The sequence below is a fragment of the Gallinula chloropus genome (genome assembly GCF_964237585.1).
Source record: "Gallinula chloropus genome assembly, chromosome: 5".
NCBI lineage: Eukaryota > Metazoa > Chordata > Aves > Gruiformes > Rallidae > Gallinula > Gallinula chloropus.
Window position 1 is genome coordinate 82,118,433 of NC_140090.1, and position 26,887 is coordinate 82,145,319.

Genomic DNA, 26,887 nt, shown 5'->3' on the forward strand with positions numbered 1-26,887 from the left:
GTCATTAACATCACTCAAAACTTACCACCTCTGCAGTGAGCTGCGGTTGAATCGACTTTCTTAATGTTATTTTCTCCATTAACTCAATAATATTCAGCTGGATGTCTGAGAGGGTGTATTTTTCAAAAATAAGTGATTTCTTTTCAGATACAGGTTATCCCCCCAACAGCTGCCTTCTTGGAACCTTCTAAATGCTGAAGTTCTAGCACTAGAACCCTGAAGAACTAGCACTAGTTCTTTGCACCGGTCAGTGCAAAGTGCGTATTGTGAGCTTTTGCTTTGGAAAAGTTGGAAATAACTGCATGACTTCAGAAGCTTCATGTCTGAATGAAACACTTTAAACTGCGTTTTTGTTCTTCATTCTTTCTCTCTTAATCACAGATCTCCCTTGCTGTAACCAAAGATTAAGGAATGAATCTATCCGTTGTTGGAGCAACATCCCCTTTATCACCATGCCACTCAGCCGTGCTCATGGGAAATCCTTTGCACACCGCAGTGAGCTGAAGAATGCAAAGCGGATTGTAGTGAAGTTGGGCAGTGCTGTTGTGACTCGAGGGGACGAGTGTGGCTTGGCTCTTGGGAGGCTGGCATCTATTGTAGAGCAGGTAATTCTGTAAGTGAAGTGGAATGTTTGTTTTGACTTGGGGTACTCAGTGATTGTTGGATGGCACAGAAAGCTGTAGGAAAATTCATAAAGCAGCGATGGCCCTTTAAAGCAGCAAGTTGGCCTTTCCCTTTATCATCCCCCCCACATGCTGTGGTAGCATAAACCATGTAACTTAACTCAGAACATCGGTGTTTGAAAGTGTGGTGGGTTGACCATGGCCAGCAGCTGAGTGCCCAGACAGATGCTTGTTCACTCCCCACACCTCCACCCCACCACCAGTGAGACTGGGGGAAAAAAGCAGGAAGAGCAAAAGTAAGAAAACTCCTGAGCTGAAATAAAGACAGTTTAATAAATGAAGGAAATGGGAGAAGAAAGAAGTCATGCTAAGGCAGTCACTCCATACCTCACGCAAGCAGAACAATGCCCAACTAGTGTGTAACTGACAACTGTTGCTGGAAGACAACCCTCTGTTGCCCCAGTGTTATTACTATGATGTTACATGGTGTGGAATGTCCCTTTGGCCAGTTCATGTCAGCTATCGCAAATGTGTCCCCTCCAAACATCTTGCCCAGTCGCTAGCCTACCTGATGCGGTGGGGTATAGTGAGAAAAAGAAAGTCTCGATGCTGTGCAAGTACTGCTCAGCATAGGAAAAAGAGAAGGCTTTAATGCTGTTCAAGCACTATTTAGCAATAGGAAAAATACCAGAATGTTAATGACGCTGCTACAGGCATGAAATCCAAACCACCACACCGTATGGGTCTTCATGGAGAAAGTTAAGTCCATCTGGGCCAGACCCAGTGTAGAGGGAGAGAGATTGCTCAGTGAAAATTTTTTGCAGTAGGTAAGACGTGACTGGGGCATCATTTGGATCTAGTGGAAAGGTGGCACTGCAGACTGTGATGTGAGCAGAAAGAGTAGAGCCTTCTTGATTATCCGAGCATTTGCAGATCTCCTCCAGGAGAAAGTGTGAAACCTCATTACTTGCAGGAAGAAGTGATGAGATCAGCTCATGGATTGGTTCTCCAAAATGAAATAATGACTTTGGGAGGCATCAGACATGTCTTCTCTGGAAAGTAAAATTCATACAAGAGATTTGGCCGTAGAGCTTTGAAAGGCATCTGGGCAGATGCATGTAAGGCAGAGATAATTAAAAGCTGTACTGTCAAGAGTTAGCTTCTTGACTTCTAAGAGACAAAGTTACTGAAAATGGCAGCTTTGGGAATGGACCTTGAATGAGAGGGTTGGTGGAAGCTACAGCTGCTACTTTACAGTCTTTTTGTATCTTTCCCTAATTGGAGGTGGAGCTATGGAAATGCTGCTGTCTCATGTATTGTGAAAAATCAATCATTATGCTGTCATAGATCCTGGTATTGGAAAAGAAGCTATAGCTTGCATGCAGTCCTCTGCATAGCTCCTAAGTGTCTGGGAGGTATCTTAGAGAGTGGTTGCCTCACTTTGCAGGTCCATGGATTAAAACAAAGCATTTTTGTCAGAAAGAACTGGGGAGCATAAGGTTACCTATGATAGCTGGCACTATCACACTAACAGTCACGACACTCCAACCCCTGTATCTGCTGTTCTGTGCTTACAGGTGTCAATGCTGCAGAATCAAGGCCGAGAGATGATGATTGTCACCAGTGGTGCTGTAGCTTTCGGAAAGCAGCGGTTGCGTCATGAGATCTTGCTTTCTCAGAGTGTGAGGCAAGCACTTCATTCAGGCCAGAGTCAGCTAAAAGATATGGTGAGTGGCTTTTCCTTGAATGCTGGGCAGTGCCTGGCCAAGCCTCTGCCTGACATCTGTTCTTTATCTTTGTAGGCTATTCCAGTCTTGGAGGCCCGAGCCTGTGCAGCAGCTGGCCAGAGTGGACTAATGGCTCTGTACGAGGCCATGTTTACGCAGTACAGCATCTGTGCAGCTCAAGTAAGGGATTCCTGCTTTCCTAGGCTGACTTTCTACTTCAGACAGTGGTGGAATTGTTCTTGGATTTTTTTCTATGTTTTACAAGCTGCTATCTTTGTGGTAGTCTTGCCTTTCCATTACCATCCTACTTTTGGGGTGTATTACGGTAGCTTATACAGGAGTGCTTTGCTGATTATTTCTGAAATGGAGTCTGAAGTCTATTGTGGTTGAGTCACCAACCCTGGATGTATTTAAAAGATGGGTAGACAAGGTGCTCAGGGATATAGTTTAGTAAGAGAACAGGTATGGCTGGACTTGATCTCAAAGGTCTTTTCTAACCTAGTGATTCTCTTAAGGTGAGGCAAGTATGCTTTCTCTTGTGGGAGTTTGCATGTGTCCTGCTGTACAGGCTGAGTGTCTGTTAGGCTGTCTTACAAAAGCTTAAGTTGGTGATCCAAAGCAAGGGTTTAAAAACCACAAGTGGTGAAACTGCCACGTGTTCTGTAAAGCTGACAAACATGCATATCCATAATTCAGAACTCATTGTCCATCTGATCCACAAACCCTTGTAACTTGTGGGTGATGGTATCCCTACCCTGGAGCTTCTATCTGTGCTGAGTGCTGCAACTGTATTAATTGAACTACTTTTAAACAGGCTTTGCTTATCTTAAATACTCTGAGAGTACAGAATTGCATCAACTGTAAGGCATTACTTGTTTAGACACTTGTAATGAATTTAGCAGCCTAGTATGATGTCTTGCTTGGAGGAAGTTCTTTCCGTAATACAGTATAGTTGAAACTGTTGTCCCGAAAGTGGGGTTGTTACCCGGTGTGCCGGACGCCAATACACCCACACAGCAGAAGTGTTGGATTTATTCCATGTCTGTGCTGAGCTGGGTGCTGGGTGATAATTCCACACAGCTGGCACATAGAATTTACAACCTGTTTATCTTGTTACAGGATCAGAAAACCCTGCCTAAATTTACACTAATTGATTAATTACCGCATCATCTACTATTGGTCAAGCATATCAAATTAGCATGCATGCTCCTTGAAGATGCGTGTGGGTCATTTGCATAGGCCTTTTTTTGGGTGGGTGGTCGCCATCTCCCCCTGCCACCTTTACCTTTCCCCCAGTTTTGGTTGACTTCAGGCCTCTCTGGCCATGCCCCAGCTCTGGCACCTGCTGGGGCAGGAGGTTTCCTCTGTATCAGCCCTTCAGCTCTTCTCCAAGGATACATTTTAGCAAAACATGCTTATCAGTCCTTCTGCTCTTCTTCAAAAGCAAGTTAGTACACTTAGTCCTGAACCAAACAGCCTCTAAGCACTAACCCAAACTTATTTTTGTCCCTGTGAAACTTCTACTTGGTAGATATTAATGCCACTAAAATTATTACAGTGTAGTTATGACAGGGGAGGTTTAGGCTGGATGTCAGGAAGAGGTTCTGTGCTGAGAGGGGGGTTGGGTGCTGGCACAGGCTCCTCGGGGAAGGAGTCACAGCCCCGAGCTGGGCTGAGTGCAAGCAGTGCCTGGACAGTGCGCTCAGTGCAGCACTCTGGCTTGGCTGGGCTGTGTGGAGCCAGGAGCTGGACTCCATGGTCCTGATGGGTCCCTTCCAGCTCAGGAGATGTTAGGATTCTGTGAATCACTGTAGATTGGGCTGGAGTATAATATTGTTCAAGTCTGCAGTCAACTGTAATTCTTTCGATTTAAGGGCATTAGTTGCCCGTACCAAAAGCAGTCAGTGTATGCATTGATCACAAGTGCTTTTGGACCTTTTGTGTGGTAGAGTTGTCTAGTGGCAGAGTAAAAATGAAAGAAGTCGTCTCTTCAGAGCAGACATTTGAGGGCGTTTTTATCTTAAAATACCAAAGAGAAAGGTGTGGTGTCTGCATGCAGGAGGTTTTAAGACCAACACTGAATGAAAAAAAACAGTGAGTAGTAGAGCTGAAGAGAAATCTTGAGACAAAGCATCTCTTCTACCTGTGTGAGTGGAAACGTTACAGTGGGAGGGGCGGAGAGGAAAGGCAGTGGCTTGAGTAATCTGTCAAACTTTTAGAGCCTTAGTAGTTATCATCAGAATCTTTGTGCTGCTTATGTGTTTTGTTTTGTGGGTTTGTGTGGTTGTGTTTTTTTTTCTTTTTTTTTCCCAAGTTGATTTGTGGAGCCTGTGGTCTGTCAGCTTGAGGGAGACCAGTATAGCCTCCAGTAGAAGTTAAAGCATGTAACTGAAAATGTGGAAAGCAATTTCTCACTTGTATTCTTTATCCTTTAAATGTGGCTTATGTTTCTTCAGTGACCGGAAAGGCATGACTGATCTGTTATGATATGTTAATACATGCATTTATGATGGCCTTGTCAGGAAAAGTGGTAGGCTAAGTACAAATTCGAATTTTTTGGTTCTCCTTCTAGATTTTAGTCACCAACCTGGATTTCCATGATGAACAGAAGCGACGGAACTTAAATGGAACATTGCACGAGCTTTTAAGAATGAATATTGTCCCTATAATTAACACCAATGACGCTGTTGTTCCACCTCCAGAGCCGAACAGTGACCTGCAGGGGGTAAATGTGGGTAAAGTATTGCAAGGGGATGGATTCTGCTTGTAGATTGTGCAGCAGAAACGTGTGCTTCGCTGACACCGTATTCGGGGACCTCTTGCCTACAGCAAGGAAACAAACATGCAAGATTCATAATGTGGATAGAGCACTGAAAGACTGTGCTGACCTGTCTGTTTGTTGCATGATGCAGTGCTGGGGGGTGGAAGCAGCTCAGACGTGTGCCTTGGAGCAAGCGTGCCCAGTTTGGCTTTCCCTGAATAGCTGAAGTTGGAAGGAACTTGTGGGTCGTCTAGTCCAGCAACCCTGCGTACACCAGGGTCAGTTAGTACCTCTTGTCCTGTCGCTGGCCGCCAAGGTGGAGAAGGCAGGTACTGGTCACACTGCTTGTCACCTTGATACCACTTGAGCACAGTCCAAAAGTGCCTGTCTTTCCACACACAGATTGCCTTGTCAGTTGCCAGCAGGTGTGCGCAGAGTAGCTCAGAAAGACTTGGTAGTGCTTAGGTAGCTTGCTTCTGTGTGTTGCAGGCAGATGTTTCCTAGTTCTTCCCACTATTTAGTACTGCTGATATGCATGTGCATTGCAGGTTATTAGTGTGAAGGATAACGACAGTCTGGCAGCACGACTGGCTGTGGAAATGAAAACTGACCTCCTGATTGTTCTCTCGGATGTGGAAGGTTTGTGAGTCATTCCTTTGCTTTCTTGTTTTATTGAAGTACGTCAGATTGTAAAACCAACCTATATTTGGGTTTTCTTGATCTCTTCAGTTCATGTCTTTTACAGGGACAGTTCCAATGTACCACATACCCAATGCTGGTACTGTTGCATTAACCAAAGATTGTCTGTCACAGTTGAATCTGGGTGTGTGACAATGCATGTGAACTCGAGACTTGTTCCAGAACCCAGAATACCGTATGTCCTGTGGTACTTCTGCTAGCTTCCCAGAATTGTGTGCTGTAGTTGTGAGTAATGTGCAGGACAAGACTTCTGTTTCGAATCGGAAATACAAGCCAGATACTATTCTATAATTGTTTGTTTCTTCTGGCAGCTGGTTCTGTCTTTCAGTGAATGACAGGTACGTTACAAGTCCTGGTCATTGCCTTCCAGATACCTGGAATGTACTAGCTTTTTCTGTCTCCCAGACACGCGGCTTATACTGCTCTAGTATTCCAAGCTCTACTGCTGTGATGTAGCCTGTCACCTGAGGATGCTGAACCTCCTTTTCTGGAGGGAGGAGAATAGTGGGTGCAGTTTCAGATCAGTGCAGTCTACCCAAGTCTTTTCATCTTCTCCAGATGGGTTTCTTTCAGTGGGTCCTGAACTTGGGCGATGTGGTAGGCCCTGAGGAGGGAGGAGGTACCTTTCCATAAACACAGATCTTTTTAGCATTTTTCAGCATATTAGGCTGGATTTCATGGTTGATTCGAGCTGAAATGACTGAGTACAACTCATAAAAGCAATAGGCAAAACAACTTGTGAACAATCAACACCTAAGGCTTCCACCCTCCAAGCTTATTCATTCTATATGACAATTTGTTAATGAAAAATGTGTGTCCTCTCCTTCCCAAGCTATCAAGGAAGGACATGGTCTGCACTTGTGCCCTCTAATTTGTAATGACAGTGTTTGTTCACATATGGTGGTAACGTTTAGCTTTAAGGTGTTAGGTAAACCAAAGTGTCATTTCACTCCAGAGTTACGTACAATTTCTATATTTAAAAAAAAGTTAACAGTATCTGTAATGTTGTGTTCCTTCCTAGCAGAATTCCATAGTTACCTTTTTTACATGTTTCTAAATTGCTCAGTTTATCACGTTATAGGTTATATATCCTTTGCCTGTTCAGGTGTGGCTTTTATATGTAAGCCTTGATTTTGAACATAGAAAAGCTGTAAAAAGTCTCTGTAACCTCAAACAAATGTCGCTGTCCCAACTAGCACGCAACTATTCAGCACGTGGGGTTCCAGTTTCTTTCTTTCTTTCTTTCTTTCTTACGCTTTTGGTAAAGCTGTATTTCTTGAGTCTGCCTGTTACATATTTCATGCTTTTGGTCCCACAAAAAACAGGGCTCAGTGAAATTTTTCAGTCCTGTAAAATGGAATTCAGCTTTTTAGCTTTATCTATAACTTCCCCCCCCCCCCCCCCCCCCGTTTTATTTTTTTTATGGGTGAGCTTTGGAAATGAGGATATATAACACTAACGGATTTTTATTATTTATTTCAGGACTCTTTGATAGCCCTCCGGGATCTGATGATGCAAAGCTCATTGACATATTCTACCCAGGAGACCAGCAGTCTGTGACATTTGGAACCAAATCCCGAGTAGGAATGGGAGGCATGGAAGCCAAGGTAGAAATACAGAACGTTTGTTTTGTTGTTGAGAAGGGAGATGTGGGAAGGGAAGATAGATGAGGTGGTTGTGTTGACATTCAGATGGATCTTGACAGGCTGCAGAAGTGGCAGACAGGAACCTTACGGAGTTCTGTAATGAGTAATTCAGAGTTCTGACCTAGGGAGGAACACTCAGTTCAACAGTCGGGGCTAGGGATTTGACTGGTGGGAAAGCAGGTTCACGGAGAAGATTTCAAGGGTACTGGTAGACACCAAATGGAATGTTGGCCAGCAATATGCCCTTTGGACAAAGCAAGCCAGCAGCGTCCTGGGTTGCAGTAGAAAGAACATAGCCAGTAGGTCGAGGGAAATAACAATTTCCCTCTATTCATCACTAGTGAGACCATCGTTAGAGCTGTGTCTAGTCTGGACACTGCAGTACTAGAGGGACATGGCATACTACAGTCAGTCCAGTGGGGACCCCTGAATGTGACTAAAAGAATTGGAGCATCTGTCACACTAGGAGAGGCTGAAAGCTAGTACTGTTTACCCTGGAAAAGAGAAGCTTTGTGTATAAATACCTGAAGGGAGGGTATAGAGAACACAGAGCCAGACTCTTTTCTGCATCCAGGGAACAAACAAGATCCGATGGGTACAGACTGAAATTTAAAAAATTAAGTTGAAATGTAGTAATTCTATGGTGAGGCTGCTGAGCAGGTTGCCAAGAGAGCTTGTGGAATGCAGGACAACCAGGGGATCAGGCCCAGTCAGCATGAGTTCAGGAAGAGCAGGTCTTGTGATCTCCTTCTATGATCAGGTGACACACCTAGTGGATGAGGGAAATGCTGTGGGCATTGTCTACTTGAACCTCAGTAAGGCCTTTGACACAGGGGAGACCTCATCGCTCTCTACAACTACCTAAAAGGTGGCTGTAGGGAGGTGGGGGTTGGTCTCTTCTCCCTGGTAGCCAGGACAAGGGGAAACGGTCTGAAATTGTGTCAGGGGAAGCTTAGGTTGGATATTAGGAAAAATTTCTGCTGAAAGGGTTGTTACATATTGGCACAGGCTGCCCAGGCAGGTTGTTGAGTCACCATCTCTGGAGGTGTTTTAAAGAAGAGTTGATGTTGTACTTGGTGACATGGTGTAGTGTTGGACCTAGTGGTGTTGGACCTGGTAGGGCTGGACAGATGGCTGATCTCGATCTTGCAGGTCTTTTCCAACCAAAACCATTCTATGATTCTATCTCCATGTTTGGAGATCTTCAAAACCTGACTAGACAGTGTGTTGAGTAACTTGCTCCAGTTTGCCCTTCTTAGAGCAGACCCCCCCCCCCCTTCCCCTGCTCTCTTCCTTTAAAGAGCAGGCAGCTGCATGGATCTCAGCTCTCAGCTGGGGTAAAAGCACGACAATAAGATAACCTTGCTGTAAGCTTAACAATCCGTAGAAGGATTCAATAAACGTCAGTATGCCAACACTGAAGATCAGAAAGGAAGCACCTTCCTGTTAATTACAAAGATAATGTCCCTAAATTTCACAGAACTCTTGCTGAACATGATGCTCCCCCTCACACACATACACACCTGCCCTGTGACAGCCTTTAGTACATAAGTGATCCCATGGTATCAGTGATTGCAGTCCCTAGCTGTTTGTGGACATCAGATATGGTGTTGTTCTAGACTTGCTTCTTGCCTTAGATCACGTTGCTTCCTTAAATTGCTTCGAATGCTGGGGTCCCGACAAGTGAAATGCTCCCAAGTGCTGTACTTGCAGAATTCTCCTCTGAAATAACATCAAAAGGTGGGAAGAATGCCAAATAAAAATGATATAATTACAAACTGAGGAAGTGCAAGGTCTTCAACTAGTTGTTTCTTTCAGTAGGCTCTGTTGAGACAATAGGTGCACTCCCAAGTAGAAGCAAATAAATAAAATCTGATGAGAATGTGAACATAAAATGTGAATGAAATAGGTAAGAACTTTGTGTGTAAACCTGAGTAACTCTTCAGCAACCTTCACAGCTTCACCAAACAGTTATAAAATATGAGACTACATCTTTGTCTTAAGCAGAGCCACGAGGAATGCTTAGGCTGATCAAACTTTAAGGGAGTAATTTAGACAGCTAAAGGTGTGGAGTAATATTTTGTTCTGTGGTAATGGGTAGGACCTGAGTAAGAACAGTGCTCGCAGTGCAGGTAATAACATATGGTCACTTAATGTGGGTTAATTACTGATCGCTAATCAATGTCAGGGAAACTGGCAACAAAATCTTTTTCAGAAAAGAAAATTAGGTATTTCAGACAACAAGAAGTACTTGTAACAACATAATATAAACATAACATAGTGGTGAAAAGGAACATATGACTAAAGTGCTCTTGGAGAGGTCCTGGAAAAAAGCAGGCTGCTAGGAAGATTGAAGAACGCTTGTAAAGCGGCGGCTGGTTGAGGAAGGGAAGGTGAAGTGCAAATGTTTCAGCTTGTTCACTGTTATGTTATAGAAATTCCTGGTGAGCTGAAAACTCTTGGAAAGCATAACTGATCAATCTGGAGGTCAGAGCGGAACGAGAAGTCTTGTTGGCAGTGGTGGTTGAAATGACAAGTGGATTTCCTGGAACTGTCTCTATCCTTCCCTGTAGGTGAAAGCGGCTCTGTGGGCCCTCCAAGGAGGCACCTCTGTAGTGATTGCAAATGGAACACACCCAAAGATTTCGGGTCATGTCATCACAGATATTGTGGAAGGGAAAAAAGTTGGAACTTTTTTTTCAGAGGTAAAACCTGCAGGTGAGTACTGAGGCAATGTGTACATTGAGAGTTGTAGAGGTTTCCTCAGAGGTTAGAGCTGAAAATTTGGCTAAACCTGTACAATAGCTAGGAAACGACATTACTTGAATAATGGTTTTTGAAAGGTATTTTCTAAGGTAGGAATGGAAAAATGTTACATTCTCTGCCCCAGTTCCTTCCATCTGATAAACTGCTACATTGGACTTGCATTTGGAGAAGTCAGTGAGTAGCTTTACTGGTTTTGGTCTTAGGATTATCATCTAGTATTGAAGATTTCAGTGTGAGAATGTGGACACAGAATCACAGAATTGTAGGGGTTGGAAGGGACCTCCAGAGCCCATCAGGTCTAACCCCCCTGACAAAGCAGGGTTCCTAGGACAGGGCACACAGGGCGGTGTCCAGACGGGGGTGGAATCTCTCCAGAGAAGGAGACTCCACACCCCCTGGGCAGCCTGTCCCAGGGCTCCCTCACCGGGAAGAAGTTCTTCCCCAGATTGGTGTGGAACTCCCTGCGCTCCAACTTGAGCCCATCGCCTCTTGTCCTGTCCCCACAGACACTGAGAAGAGGCTGCCCATGTCCGCCGGTGTCCCACCCTTCAGCTATTGATACCCATTGATCAGATCCCCTCTCAGGCTTCTTTTCTCAAGGCTGAACAGCTCCAGTTTATCCAGCCTTTCCTTGTAAAAATATGCTGCTGAACTAAGATCGTGTTTAGTTTTATTTCTTACCCTAAATTCCGTTCACAACTCAGTCTTCTGGTATGTTGGGTAGAAAGGCTTTCCTGCCACTGCATTGCTGGGATGGTGTAAGATTTCCTGGAGACAGTCAGACCAAAGATCTGTGACCTTAGCAGAATAGGACAAGTACAGAGTGATACTTTTGACTTGCGCTTTAAGCCAAGCAAATTTCTTTGTGTCTAATAATCGAAAATTGATTTATTGTATAAATTTGTTGAATCATCCTTTGAACCCATGTAAAAACAGCATCCAGTCTGTGAAGAGCTGCCTGCTTTAATTTGGGTTTGGGGGTGTGGAAGGTTTTGAATTTTCTTTCTGATAGCTTCATTTAGTGCCCTCCTGCTTGTATGGGCAATCAGCCTTTGTTCAGCATGAAGATGCAGAACATTGTCTTTCCCTTCATCATCTCTCTTCCACATTAAAGAAGTTGGATCTTAGGCATTTTGTACTGAAGCTGTTCAAAAATTTGGTCATCCCTGTTTCTCTTGTTCAAAGCTGTTTTGATTCTATTATTACCTTTTGAAACGGACAAAAATAAAACTGTCATGTAGTGTTCAAGATGCAAATGAAGATTTAACTTATAAGATGACAGGACTAACTGAGTTTTGATAAGATTATGTTTTCCGTTATGTTCTCCAGGCCTTTTCTAATAATTCCAAACATCTAATTTGTTTTTTGATGTTGATGTTCACCGAGATGACGTTTTCATGGTAGTATTTGTTAGAGTATTAAGGTCTGACTTTTCCCCTCTACATTGCTTCAGGTTTTTATGATTTAAATTACACTTGATATGTTGTGACCTCATGGCTTGGCTGTAGAGGAAATCACAGAACTGCAAAGTGGATGAGGTTGGAAGGGACTATATGGTAGATGACAGGGTCATCTATTCCTACCCCATGCTCAAGCAGGGTGACCAGGACTCTGTCGAGAAAGCTTTTGAGTATCTTCAAGAAAGGAAACTTTACAACCTCCCTGACAACCTTGTGCCAGTGCTCAAGCATCCTCACAATGCAAAAGTGCTTCCTGATAGGAGGCAGCTCCTGGTTTTCAGCTTGTGTCCGTTGCCTCTTGATGTTTCACTGAGCACCACTGAAAAGAGCCTGTCTCAGTCTTCTTTACAGCCTCCCTTCAGGTATTTGTACATACTGATGCGGTTCCCCCCACGAACCTTCTTCTCCAGGCTAAACAGCCTTTCCTCATATGAGAGATGCTCCAGCCCCTTCATCCTCCCCCATCATGTTAGACTCTGTCCACAGTCAGTGTCCAGGTCTCTCTTGTACTGGGGAGCCCAGAACTGGGCACGGTATTCCAGGTGTGGCCTCACCAGTGCTGAGTAGATGGGCAGGATCATCTCCTTTGACCTGCTGGCATTGCTCCTCCTGGGGCAGCCCAGGACACCGTCAGCTGCCTTTGCGGCAAGGGTGTGCTGCTGGTTCTTGGTCAGGTTGTTGTCCACCAGGACTTCAGGTCTTCCTCTGAAATGCTCCTGTCCAGGAAAAAGTGGAGGAGCAACACTTTCTGGCTGGTCCCACTATATGAGAAATTTCTATCAGCAGTGAAACGTTTAATCTTGTGACCCTATTCTGAGTCACTTACAAATATGGAATTTTACTGGCACTCTTCTGCTATTGTGGCAAGTTTTTCCTTCAGTCCATTCTTTGTCTTCTAGCTTCCAAAGGATGCAGTTTGAAAAATCAAGTAACCTTTTAAAATCAACTATATTTGCTTACATACATGTCACTTTTCTCAAAAAGCACCTATGCCCTACTTTGTTACATATGACTTCACTTTAAAAAGCTGTTTTACCATGTCTCCACAAGTTCTTTTCTTACACTTTCCACTATACTTCTTGATATTTTCATAATATTGGAACTCCTGCTCTGGCAAGTTCCGTGGGACCCTTCTTAAACAAAAGCTGGGTCATTTTGATCGCCTTCAAGTCATCTGTTTTAGAGGCAATTTAAGGTGAGCTAAAAATCACAATTTAGTTGATGCATGAGCTTCTTGTGAACTCTTTGAGGAAACTATAATTGAAACTGGTGACTATTTTTGAAATAGAAGCAGAAGTAATCTGTTCCGTATCATTTCAGTTTAAGTCTGTTACTGGTATTGGAGTTTGGCTTCCATTATGTTTTTTAAATTCCCATGCTATTTTGTTATCCCTTCTGATTTCCTCAGCTGGATACTTATCAAAGTTTGCCTCCTTTCTTTCCCTAGCCAGCTGTGCCCTCAGACTTAGCTATCCTGGTGTTCTTTTGCCCTTTATCAAGTTTTTTTTGATACATGGTGCACACTTGCCTTTGACACGGTGACCTTGTGGAATATCTCTGATGACTGCGTGTGGAGACTAGCACTATTTTTGTGTCAGGTGCAGATGTTTCTGGTTTCACATCCAACAGATTTCTTGAATATGTCTGTCTGACTCTGCTTCGAGCAAAGAATCAGAAGGTCCAATGTTTGCTTTCACATGTGCTGTTATGTTGTCTGCATGGCATGTTTTTGTGGCTTTTTGCAGGTCCTACAGTAGAACAGCAAGGTGAAATGGCTCGAGCTGGCGGCAGGACCCTGGCTGCTCTTCAGCCTGAGCAGGTGACAGAACAATATGGCCTTGCTTGTTAAGCTTGTGAACGTGTGGCAAGTTTCACAACACATTTATAACACAAATGGGCCCCTTGAGACAAGACTCTGTTCTTTGTGTGCCAGATCCATTGGCTGTAGCATGCTTAAAGAGAGGAGAAAAGCATAATGTATCACAGAATGCTTTGGTTTGGAAGAGACCTCAAAAGATCATCTAGTTCCAACCTCCCTGCCATGGGCAGGGACACCCTCACTAGACCAGGTTGCCCAAAGCAACCCATCCAACCTAGCCTTAAACGCCTCCAGCGATGGAACTTCCGCAACCTCTCTGGGCAACCTGTTCCAGTGCCTCACCACCCTCATAGTAAAAAATCCTTTCCTAATGTCTAACCTAAACCTACCCTGTACCTTGGGAATGAAATAGAACATACTTCCATGTGGGGTTAATAGCATCATATATTGTAGAGAAGTTAATAGTGATCAGAGCTGCTGAAGAATTGATAGGAATAACTTGCTCTGTACACTCCTCGTATAGTGTGTGCAGAAGAGGAGCTGCAGGCAATTAATTGCTGCTCTGTAGCTGGGTAGATAAAATGAGGTAGTTGTGAAAAAGACAAGGTGGTCTTAGAGGAAGAAAGTTGTGGGTTTGGTGAGGACAACTGCACATGGAAAGTCATGGTAATGAAAAAACAAAGGTTGCAGCAGTGTCCAGCCTCATTGTTGAATGTGATGCACGCTGGCAAAATCATCTGGCCCCATGCATTTGAAGGGGACTAGATGTCAAATGGCTTTGATTTTGTGTGACAAATCAGTTCAGAAACTGTTTTCTCTTTCAGAGAGCAGAGATTATTTATCGTCTTGCTGACTTACTAACTGACCAGCGAGAAGAAATTCTTTTGGCAAACAAAAAGGACTTAGAAGAGGCTGAAAATAAAGGTAATATTTCAAGTTTCCTGTTGTCTCTCCAAGCCTTGAAGGAAATAAGCAGAAATAAAATCTTCAGTCACCTGAGATTGGGTAGTATGGCTGCCACGGGTGAGTGACCCCAGGGCCTTGAGAATTCAGCAGTGTAAGCTGCTGCATCTTCTTTAATTACACAATACAGATGCCTTCATCAGAAGATACAGAATCCCTGCAAAACACCAAGCAGTTTGTTCTAAAAAAAGGCCAATACTTATTAGTGCTCCATTTTCCCAAAGGAGGCTCGCTTTAGAAATGGAATATAACATCATCTCTGTTACTGTCATGCAGCACTGGACTCAATGCTGTGCGTTTTTCATCTTAGTTTTTTTGCTATACTGTGAGAAATGTGTGAACTTTCCTTAGGTTCACCACTTACTATGTTGCTTTTGCTTCAACCTAGGCAGACCAATCTATCTCCAGAACAACTTTTTCTTTCTTTTAGGGAGATTGGCACTTCCTTTGTTGAAACGTCTAAGTCTGTCTACATCAAAGCTGAACAGCCTGGCCATTGGTCTGCGTCAGATAGCAGCATCCTCACAGGACAGCGTTGGCCGTGTAATTCGGCGAACACGAATAGCAAAAGACCTGGATTTGGAGCAGGTGACAGTGCCTATTGGCGTCCTTCTTGTGATCTTTGAGTCCCGTCCCGACTGTCTTCCACAGGTATGTAAGGAGGGCAGATTACACTGTTAAGAATTGTTTGTTGACCACAGAAAGGGCGTTTCTGTTGGTGAGCAATTGGGAAGCTGCAAGAAGTCTTGTCTCAAAGGACTTTTGCTTGTATTCTTCTAAAATTGATCTTGTTGGCATCGCTGATTTTTCTGGAGAGGTATTCTCAGTGCTTGTACCTTCAGATGGTGCAGTTCCTGCCAGTGTCTCACAAATGTCTGTTCAGTGCCTAACTTAGAGCTTCAGAAGCTCCTACCAAAATGCACGTGTTACCCGTCTGTGCTGCATACAACTGAACTGCAGGCTGGGATTAAACAGGAACTGTTTAACACACATGCTAGTAACAGACTGCAACCGTTAGGAATGCATGATAAAGAAGTGCCTAAGCACAGAAGTTCCAGGCATTGAGTACTGTACTGATACTGCTGGAGTGCAGTGAGGCAGAATGAAAGCTTTTACTGGTTGTAGTAAGATGGGTGTGAGGAATAATGGTGTTCTAAATTCTTAAGTACTGAAGTTGCTGGAAAGGCTAGTGAAAATCTCAAATAACATACTGTAAGTGAATGTAATTTATCTTAATGATAATGTAATGCCAGGAATAAGGCAGGCATCTTAAAGACAAATACCTTGGTCTGCAGCGTTGTGAGTCAGTAGTGCTGTGAGTAAATGTTGTTCTAATGCATGATAATACGGGGCTGAACTAACGTTGCAGAGGCAATCTTTATCTTATTTTCTAACTCCCAACTACTGTACTGAGTAACTGTAGAAGATTTTTAAAAGAAAGCAAAGAAACTTTATTTATTAACACTATTTCCTGCAATTAACAGTAGGTGTCCAGGAAGATGGATTGAGGAGTAACATAGGAGCAGGTGTTGAGGAGGAAGTGGCAGGTACAGGCACTTTAAAAGGAAGTGAGTCTCAGCCAGCGGGCAGCCTGGTACTTCCTGCCTGAATTTTGTCAGTGATCCCCATTTTGTACAGAAAGCGAGTATGCTCTGGGCAAAGCTCCTGTGAAACAAAAAGGCACTAGTCTGCCTCCACTACCATTACTAGCTCCTGGCTGCATAGGTCATGTTTTCCTTGAATTCTGTTCTGCCTTCCTAGATGTCAGCCCTGGTCTCTTGCCTTGTGTAACTGATGTCCACCTCTATGTCCTCCCCTTTCTCCTCCCCTTTCTCTTAAAACTTACACCACGCTGCCTGCTGCTGGCTTTTTCTCCCCCTTTGTTTTTCAGACTTGGAGTCGCTTGTCTTGGTTGTTAGTTGTATTTCTTCCTGCCAGCCTCCTGTCCTCATAGTCATGTCAGGTTCTCTGGTGCAACTTCAGAGGATCATCTCTGACACATATGCAGTTGAATTGCATGGTCGTGTCCTGCACTGTAGCTGATAGTGGGGTGTTATGGTCTCTGAGTGCAGAGGAGCAGTTCCCTTCTCTTAGTTTTTATTACTGCATCTCATGCTTGTTTAGGTAAACAGTTCAGGGGAGGTGTGACTTTTCCCTGGAAGACAGCACACTCAATTTGTTCCTTGGAGATCCCTTACACAGAGTTGGGTCAGTGCTCTGAGTTCAGTCTTGAGCTGCAGAGAAGGTGAAATAATTGTGGATTGCCAGTTAAGATCTAATAAGCTTCTAATGAGCACATAAAAATAGTATGTTTGCCTCTAACATAGGGCCAAATTGTGACTATATATTCACAGGCTACTTCTATAGATTCCACCAAATCCAATTATTGCTCTGAGTATACTCATGCTGTACTGTTCTTTCAAGGGACTGTGAACTGTTTCCAAACTCCTTATCTTCTCTTGTCCTTTTAATCACAGAAGTTTTAAATTTTTTTTCTTAATTCTTCATTGTTTGTCTCTTTATCTCTTTAGATCAGTTCATAACGTTTCTTTCAATCTCATACCGGCAGAGCAGAATTATTTATTTAAATAGGCTTATTTGTTTATCCTTCTCTTATGATGCTGACCTTTGGAAAGAGAGATACTTAGAAGACACTTTCAAAATAGAATCAGACTACTTTTTCCAAAGTATTTCTTATTTTTCAATATTCTTTTCAAATTGGTGACAGTAGAATGAGGTAGAGTATCAAATATTGTGATTATAGTTACCCATGTGATATTGGAAAGGGAAAGGAAGTGATCTGAGGAGATGTATCTGATAGGCCTAACTTTTTTGTATGAATTGGCAACTGAAGTGTGCCAACAAGTAAATGTATGTTAGGTGTGAGCCTGGCTATGGTGGGTTGACCCTGGCTGGAGGCCTGATGTCCCCCAAAAATGCTTTATCACTCCACATAGGGGAGAAAATACATAACACGAGGCTTATGGGTCAAGATAAGGACAGGGGGAGATCGTTTAGCAATTAACGTCACGGGCACTCAATGTGGAATAAAATGCGCCTAATCTATTACCCAATCCAAACAGACTAGGATAAGGAGGAAAAACCCCAAATCTTAAAACACCTCCCCCCATATACTTCCCTTCTTTCCAGGGATGAAAAATCCTGTTCTTAATTTGGTTTTATGTGTGGTGTTCTGACAGAATAGACAAATTACCTTTGTCTCTCTTTGTTTTAAAATACATAAATTGTTTTCTAACAGGTGTCTGCTTTGGCCATAGCCAGTGGAAATGGCTTGCTACTTAAAGGAGGGAAAGAGGCAACACATAGCAATCAAATCCTTCATCATCTGACACAGGAAGCACTCTCTGTTCATGGAATCAAAGATGCAGTGCAACTAGTAGGTGCCTAGAACTAGACCAACAATTTTGCTGCTGTGGTATGTATGAAAAGTAGAGGCAGACCTTGGGAGTTCAAACTGTAGATTGTTTGTATTGCAACTACCACAGGTGAACACAAGAGAGGAAGTAGAAGATCTCTGCCGTTTGGATAAGCTGATAGATCTAATCATTCCACGTGGTTCATCACAGCTAGTTAGGAATATCCAGAAGGCTGCTAAAGGAATCCCAGTGATGGGACATAGTGAAGGGATCTGTCATGTGTATGTGGACACAGATGCCAGCGTTGAGAAGGTCACACGAATAAGTAAGTTGAGAGAGGATGACTTAAACCTCATGGGTGTTACTTCATATTTGGAGTATGCAATGTGGTTATGGTAATTGATAATTTATATGCTGTTTGAAATTATGTATGTTATGTAACCAATTATGTACTCTTAAACCTCAGTCAGAGACTCAAAGTGTGAATATCCTGCTGCCTGTAATGCTCTGGAAACTCTCTTAATTCATCGAGACTTGCTGAGAACACCGTTGTTTGATCAGATCATAGACATGTTGAGAGTAGAACAGGTCAGTCACTCATACTTGTGTTTTGGTTTGTGTTTGCTTTTTCTTTTTCCTTCCTTCATTCCTAGCACTTCAGAAACCTTTGGGTCTGGCTGGTATAGCCCTGTTTAATTTTATGATGGCATAACACTTCATATATCCATATGTCTGTTTGTATGCACAGAACTTAGGGAGAACTTTCTGTGCTGCTCTACACAACTCCAAGTTTGTTTTTTGTAGAAATGATCTGCAAGCAGCTACTTTGGGACAACTATGTGTATTGGGATACAAACGCTTCCTTTTATATAGCAAAAATAACCTGCCTTAGAAAAGCATATAGATAACCCTTTCTACCCTTCTTTCTTCTGACTTAATTATTGTTAGCCTTCTAGACACAAACCCACCTCTTCTTGAATTTAGTCATTTAGCGTCTTACCCAAGTGAATTCTTTTTTTTTGTTGTCTTCATTCTGAATCTTTCATCCTTTTTGTTAAACCTTTATTTTTATATGCCCTTTATCCTCACCCATTTTCTCTAATAGTATGTCAAAGGAACAGCGAAAGGCCAATATACTAACTAGTTGTCCTGACATGGGTAATGTTTTGCCAATAAAGGTAGCAGAGATGCACTGGGAGAGACATACCCATGAAGTGGTGTGAACTGCACATAAAGCAAGGATTTTCACACAGCAGTATGCCTTGGGCAAATAGAGTGTACAGATGGTAATTAACGCTCGTAAAATAGAGGGGCCACATGTTTTGATAAGGTTGTATGTTGAAAGGGTCACAGTAAAAGAAGTTCATAGGTAGAAGCAAGCCCTCACTTAATGGAGGTTTTTTTATTTCTTGTTTGGTTATTTCTTGGGAAGAGTAGAGTGAAAGGTAGATCTCTGGACTTTGAATTGAGGAATGTGAGGGCTAGTGCATTTCCACCACCACTTGCCCAACTCTTAGTACAGTGGGGAGAATGTTACCTTTGTCTAATCTGACCTGACAAGAAGACAGAAGCAAATACAGAGCGGGGTTATGCCATTAAAGTAATTTATAGTTGGACAAGAGCATGCTGTCTTACCGATACCTTCTTAAAAGCGTTCACGTTTAGCAGACTTGTGCCTTAGTTCCTGTTTGTCTTGTCAGAGTTTCCCATTCCATCTGCATGGAGATCTCTCTGCTGTATCAGTTCTAAATCCTCTCATTGTTCAGGTGCCTCAGCTGCCATGAATAAACTCAAAGGTTGATTAAAACATTAGATCATCTTTACAACAAATGAAAGATACCTGCCTGAATTTTCTCGTTGTGGACCCTTTGTGTCTGAAACACATGCTTCAGAGAGGGCTGGTGTCATTTTACTAAATAAAGGTGAAAAGCGAGTCAGGATGTTAAGTTTTTTGTAGGTGCAAACTGGGAAGCATTCCTGTAATGATTCTGCCAGCTACTGTGCTAATCACAGATCCGCTAAGTTTCTCAGTTTGCTTATTTCTCTTATGCTGCACACAGTGAACACTTGGTTCACAAATGTTGTGGATTAATCACAGTCAGCTGCTAAGCACCTTCCAGCTGCTCACTCACTCTCTCCGGCCCCAAGGAGGGTTGAATAAGAAAATCAAAAGCCCAGAACCTTGTGGGTTAAAATAAAGGTGGTTTGGTAAGGTTGAAAGAAGGAAGATGATGATAGAGGAAGAAAGGGAGTGAACAAGAAACAAACAAAAACACACAGGCAAGGCAAAGTTAATAATTTGCTGCCACCCACAAGTAGACCGATGCCCAGACAGTGCCTGAACAATGCCTTCCTCCTTCAAAAACCCCCATTTCTGCAGTTTGTATTGCTGTGCATGACATCATATAACATGGAATACCCTTTGGTCAGTTTGGGGCAGTTACTATGGTAGTGTCCCCTCCCAGCTACCTGCATACTCCCAACCTTCTTTCTAGGGGAATGGAGTGGAGGAACAAGAGAAAGCCTTGATGCTGTGCCATCTCTGGTCAGCAACAGCCAAAACATCGATGTCTTTTTGACACTTTTACTCAGGAGTCCAAAACACAGCACCGTAGATACTGCTGTGAAGAAAATGAACTCCATCCCACACAGAGTACAAGAAGCCACGCTTTCGCCTGGAAGGTGTTAGTACGCTCAGCAGCCCAAAACGTTTCTGGTATTGCAGGTGAAGATTCACGCTGGCCCAAAGTTTGCATCTTACTTGACGTTCAGCCCTTCAGAAGTGAAATCTCTCCGCACAGAATATGGGGACCTGGAGTGCTGCATCGAGGTGGTGGACAGTGTGCAAGAGGCTGTGGAACATATCCACAAGTACGGAAGTTCTCACACAGATGTTATCATCACAGAGAATGGTTAGTGATCTGTCTGCTTCCTTAAGCTGCTGTTCTGGTTTGGCTGCTGATTGTTGGTGTTTGTGTAACAGCTTACGTGGCAATCTCTGTAGCAGAACTAACTGGAGGTCCATGAGCTAAATGTGCCTGTAGTCCAGTTTAGCTCAGAGAGAGCGTGTCGTGTGGCTCGTATTCCTGGGTGTTAAGGAGTGTGCTTGAGCCACTGGCTGATGGCAAGTCAACGCACGCTCTTGTCAGGCAACTGGCTTTGTGTTCCTGTATTGCAGAGACTTACTGCATCACAGGATTTTGCAGGAGGTGAGCTTCTATAGTACCTCACTGGAGGGAAGGAGGGGCTCTAGGGAATGTCAGACTTTATCCACTTTGTCTTCCCATGACGTTTTTGTATCTTGCAAGCAAGGACCACAACTGTTTTCCCCCAACTTCTCCCCATCCTTTATGTTCCAACTTCTGCATCCCTACTGGAAAATCTGTGTTTATATCAATTCACAGTTTCTCACCTTTGTTGTGAACTTGTGATCCTTGTGCAGCTCTGTGCCGCTGCCATCCCAGGCACCTCTCCTGCACAGGGTTTGAACATTGTGCCAGTTTAAAACCTAGCTAGAACTGCCAGATTCTCAGACCAAGCCTGGAACTCTTGAGAATCAGCCTAAGTAAGGCGAAGTTGATACGTGGCTGACCAGTGTGTGGATCAAACAGGCTTCTTTTTGTACCTCCTCCTGACCTTAAATGAGCGTCACTGAAAGGCGTCATTTCGTACCATAACCCGCTGCCACCGGGCATGACACACTAGTGATGTGCCAGGTTGTGTCCTGGAAATAGAGATTCTGTTGCTAAGGGCGACTGACCAGCAGCTCTCAGCCTTCAAGGGAGCGGAGTCCTCCAACTCTTAGGATTACGTGTGGTATTTCTGCACCTGCATTAGCAACTCAGTGTAGGACTTTTCAGTATCAGGAATGATTCTGTGTTTGAGATTTATGGAGAGCTGACTGCGTTTGAGTTTGACTGCAAAATGTTATTTGAGGCAGCTGGCCCTTCTCCACAGACATACAGCTGTCCCTGTTTGCAGGCCCTAGATTGGGTATATTTAGAATAAGAATTTTTGCTTTCTTGTAATCTTTGAAATTTGTAACGCTTGCAGCCATGTCTACTTGATAAGCACACTGGGAAGAAGGTATAAATGAATATGTTTTAGGCCAGGCTGTTTAAATACTGTCTGATAAGGTTACACATGAAAATCATACTGTTGTATCTGTTCCCTGTATTTTGTTGTGTCCATTGGAATGTGTGATCATCCTGTATGCACTGGATTTTATTTTTTTTCTCCGTCTCTTTCCCAGAGAACACAGCAGAGTTCTTCCTCCAGCATGTGGACAGTGCTTGTGTTTTCTGGAATGCCAGTACCCGATTCTCTGATGGCTATAGATTTGGACTTGGTAAGAGAGAAAACACTGCAGGGATGTGACTGCAGGATTTGCTGTTTTGTGAAAATTGTATGTCTTGGGTTTAGCCTAGGATAGTGATGCTGAGGCTAAAACATGACAGTGTGGCAGTCTGAATACTTAAAGATAGGATTAGTGTATGATCTTACTGTCTAGTAAAATGTTTTCAGGAAAGGAAGCATAGAAGAAGTTGAAGCCTAGATGTTTCATCTATGTGGAACAGCAGATAGTTCAGTATCTCTTTCCTGCCAGAGGTGGTTAATACTACTATACAGACTACGTAGACTAATTTTAGAACTAGGTAGCAAAGATGTTTTATTCCTCCACCTGTGGGTTGATACTGATGTGACTCAGCAGTAAGAGAAGATAATTGTGGAGCATGCTGAGTCAGAAGAGACCTATCAGGATCATGGGGCCCAGCTCCTGGCTCCACACAGGCCCAGCCAGGTCAGAACAGGGCACTTGCCCAGATTCTGCTTGCCCTCAGCCCAGCTCAGAGATGTGACCCCTTCCCTGGGGAGCTTGTGCCAGCACCTGACCCCCCCTCTCATTTCTATTCAATCAGAACAAAGTATGATGCACGCATGTAATGATCAAAAAATGCAACACAGAATCTGAAACTGGTGAACAGTTTTTCTTTTGTTTTTCTACCGATGCTGTGGAGAATGCCATGCTTTGTTCCTGCTGGGCAGACTGAGCTGCTGCTGGGTGTGACAGCCCTGCAGTGTCAAGGAATGAAAGGCAGGAACCGAGCTGAGTACCAGTTGCTTAAACAGGTGCACTTGCTCTGAGTAGCACAAGACAAGGGAAACACTGTTTACAGAGGTAGAACCTCAGAAATACATGCAGGAAGTGATTACTGTGTCAGCTGGAACATTCAATGTTCCAGTGATTAAAAAAATTCTAGTTAGGGTCTTGCAGGATCTTCTCAATATGATAAAAAAGGACATAAGATCACAGTCTTGACTAGCGTAGCTTTTGTTTTATTTGGGTTGGGTGGAGTTTTTTTAGGATTAAACCGTCAGGAAGCACGTCTAAGATCCATTACCTCTTTTTCTTGCATTTTTCTCTCTAAAAGGAACTCTGCGGCAGCTGAAAGTGTAAAAATTACAATTTTTGACATAATAATTAAGGTACTTTAACTTTTAAATAAGGTAAGCGTGATTTTTGGCGTTTGAAGACGAGCTGAGAAAGGCAGGTCACTGAAAGGCAAGCAGTCATTTTCACATAGAGGTACAAAACTGCTTGGTATAAAGTGAACATCTTCTAAGGATTAACTACCTTTATCTTTTGTATGGCCTGCAGGTGCTGAAGTGGGAATTAGTACTTCTCGTATCCATGCACGTGGACCAGTGGGAATTGAAGGACTCTTAACTACGAAGTGGTTGCTGAGGGGGGACAATCACGTTGTTTCTGACTTCTCAGAGCATGGGAGCATGAAGTATCTCCATGAGAGCCTCCCTCTCCCTCAGCGAAATTCCAACTAAGAACATCCATGCTGGGGGATGGGGGTGAGGAACCCGGGGTATAACTATTTCCTGGAGCTGTTCAGGCTTCAGGGTGCACTCTGGGGAGTTTGTTTTTCATCTCCAGGAACGTTGTTCTCTGTCACTGTGTGGTACAGTGACTACAACATGATCCCATCTATGCGATTTTTATTTCCTGGTTCCTTAAATAGTATCTGCAAACTGACCTCACCTTTTTTTCCAGACAGAGACTCCTTCAAAACATACAAGTAACATAAGGAAAAAATTATCTGCTGCATTCTCTTCTTTATCTGAGTGCTCCCTATGGGAAATACGCTGTGTGGAGGAGCATAACTTTTTTTCATGAGTCTTTCCTTTATTCAAATACCTGTTCAGGAGACCAAATTTGATAAGTTTTGGGTGGTTTTATTGGTTTGTTTGGGTTTCATTTTTCCCTTTGCTCTTATGGTCGTGGCAGCTCTCAAAAGCTGGAAAGCTTCACGCTCGCTTGGTATTGGATCACTCTTGTGCCAAGGTGATGTCCCAAATGCACAGTAAGCTTCTGACCAAGAAACCTTTTATATCTGATTTCTTTGTACTATTGTAGATAGATAACCTAACTGTCCACTACGTACATTTTTTACTTACTTGTACCAAAGGTTTGTTTTTCTTTGGTTTTATATAAAACTTAATCTTCCACAACCCCTCCTCTGGACTCAGTACTGCTTGGTGGGAGTATCCTGAATGAGGCCCTGAAGAAGCGCTTCCCTCTGCACTGCGGGGAGAGGTGCAGTGTGGCCCTGCAGCGGTGGAGGCTGGCACGGCAGGGGAGAGCCAAGGCCTAGAACAACTGGCTGTCTTCTCCTCTGACAGCACTTACCCAGCTGCTGTGAGGGGCTGGGAGCGTGAGCAGTCTGTTCCCTGGCAGACCAACTCTGACGAGTGCCGAGGTGTCCTAGGGTGGGCCTTGAGCACTGGAGCAGAGTCACTTCCAGCACTGGTTCTGGATGTGACTGACTGAACGCTCGCTGCCTGCCTCCATTGCCCTCTGGCTAGGTTTGTACTTCCTTTGCCCTGGGTGAGGGGCTGTGAGGGAGGGCGGGGGGGGGGAGGCTGTTGGAGGTGGTGTGAGTTTGCTGGCGAGGTTTTGGTGATGGTGGTGGGACAGGGGAGCTGCAGGGTGGCTTCTAGAAGCTGCTAGAAGTTCCCCTCGATCTGACACAGTAAATACCAGCTGGCTCGAGGACAGATATGCCGCTGACCAAGGCTAAGTCACTCAGTTATGGTAGTAGCCCCTCTGTAATGGGGATGTAAGAAGGAAAAAAAACCTGCAAGTGGCTAATATTTGCTGCCAAAGAAAGGAGTGAGAATATCTAAGAAACTTTGCAGACACCAAGGTCAGTGAAGAAGGAGGGCAAGGAGGTGCTTCAGGCGCCAGAGGAGAGATACCTTTGCAGCCCATAGAGGACACCATGCTGCAGCAGGTGGAATCAGGTGGTACCTGAGGCTCAATGTGGCAATGCGTCCCAGTTAGCAGAGGTCCAGTATGCCTCTTGGTTGTCAAGAATGGATTTTGGGTCCCTGCACCTCTCAAAGGTAAGTGGAAAGAGCTAGAGGAGAGGAGAGGACAACGTTGAGTATGGTGGGGGGGTTAGTTGGTGATGGGAGGAGCGGGTTATGTGTAAGCAGGACTCTAGGCTGTGCCAGGCACGGCAGTTCCACCCTGCATTTGTGTTTGTTTGTTGTGCAGCATGTCTTCTGTGTCTTAGTCCTTCTCCGGGTGTCAGTGTCCTCTGTGCACTCAAAGGTGCACAGCATGCCTCTCGGGCACAGTCATGGACTGAGGCTTCTTCCTCACATCCTTCTGTCATTAGGTCTTGAAGGCAGCCTCCCTGTGCATCCATCCTCAGAGTTTTGATAGTAAGTCCTTCCACCACCTCGTTCCAGTCAACTCTTCGGGGTTCTTGTATGTGTCTGTATTGGGCTTATGTCTTGAGCCATCTGACTCTGTATTCAGGTGGTGTAATGTATAGAGTGTCTCGATATTGACATCACAGGAGCTGGGTATTTTTGTGTAAGAGGCTAGGTCTCTTAGAGCTGAGCCTTTTTCTTGCTTTTTCTTGCTTTTTCCAGGGCTTCGTGGCAATTCGCCTCCAGGTAGAAACTCCTTTGGCAAACTTTGCTGGAGCAAAAACTTTAAAAAGAAACAGGAGTGAGCCTGATGCACATAGAGAAGTGATTTCTTAGGCTTTGGGTTATGGGGTCTGACACTTTAGAGTCACACAGTGCAATGAAGTAGTCTGAAGAGCATTGTGGTTTTGCCCCAGTTGCTAGCTGAGCACCATACAGCTGCTGTCTGCATGGGGGAAGGAATTCAAAAGGGGGAGGGAAAAGAAAACCAAAGCTGCAACCCTTGTGTGTTGGGGTAATAGTTTATTTGGACAGTAAGGAGAGAGAGAATTAACAATAACAGGGTTTTGTAGCAAAATATATGAAACTGGTGATAAAGAGTAGCCCTCTGGTTAGTTTGGGTGACCTGTTCGGGCTGTTTCCCCTCCCAGCTTCCTGGGTGCCACCTGCCTTTTTGGTAGCAGGGAAGTATGAGAAGCTGAAAAGTGTGCAACTGCTTGGCAACCACTAAAAGCATCCATGAGTTACTGACACTGCCTTGATCGTAATCCCAAGCACAGCACTGCACCAGCTCCTTGGAGGCAAATGAGCTCAGGACAAAAACTTCTTCTCAGGCTCCATGCCACTTTCCACTGCTGCACTGGGCTTCATTAATTGTCATTTATACAGATGCTTTTACTGAATGCTCACACAGTACTCCCAGCACTCCCACCTTAAACTACACAGCACTCACCCACCACCATTAACCCAGCCCCTAATGAACACTGTTCTGTAAGGAGACAATTAAGCCAAGTATTTTTCCACACCTCTAACCACACGAGGGCACCACTGACATAAATACAGCAAATAAAACCACCACGGCAACACCACCAAAAAAACCCACCCCAAAACTACTCCCCCCCGCCCCGTCCCCCCATCCCTCCCTCCTATTCTTAGCCATCTCCGGCGTTACAAGTCCTCCCATTAAAAAAACTATTAAAAAAAAAAATGACCCGAATGGAGTCACTGTAGCCGAAAGCCCTGCGACGGCCATTTTACCGCCGGCACACCATGGAGATGGGCGCCGCCATGCCCGGAAGCCCCCCGGCGGCCATTT

The 26,887-nt window shown here is 44.0% G+C and overlaps 1 protein-coding gene across 2 annotated transcripts; it reads left to right on the plus strand.

Annotated features, from left to right (window-relative positions):
- Positions 1-459: 459 nt before the first annotated feature.
- ALDH18A1 (aldehyde dehydrogenase 18 family member A1) lies at positions 460-24,357 on the plus strand. 2 transcript variants are annotated; one of them, XM_084264386.1, is made up of 16 exons: positions 460-605; positions 2,201-2,350; positions 2,426-2,530; positions 4,923-5,081; positions 5,660-5,750; positions 7,293-7,417; positions 10,030-10,174; positions 13,428-13,501; positions 14,326-14,425; positions 14,895-15,115; positions 17,724-17,861; positions 17,971-18,166; positions 18,308-18,429; positions 20,567-20,753; positions 22,094-22,189; positions 23,501-24,357. In XM_084264386.1, the coding sequence occupies exons 2-16, from the start codon at positions 2,207-2,209 to the stop codon at positions 23,680-23,682; spliced, it is 2,085 nt and encodes a 694-aa protein (XP_084120512.1). In that variant the 5' UTR covers positions 460-605; positions 2,201-2,206; the 3' UTR covers positions 23,683-24,357. The 2 variants fall into 2 exon arrangements, with proteins under 2 accessions (XP_084120512.1, XP_084120513.1); XM_084264387.1 differs by lacking the exon at positions 2,426-2,530.
- The last annotated feature ends 2,530 nt before the right edge of the window (positions 24,358-26,887 follow it).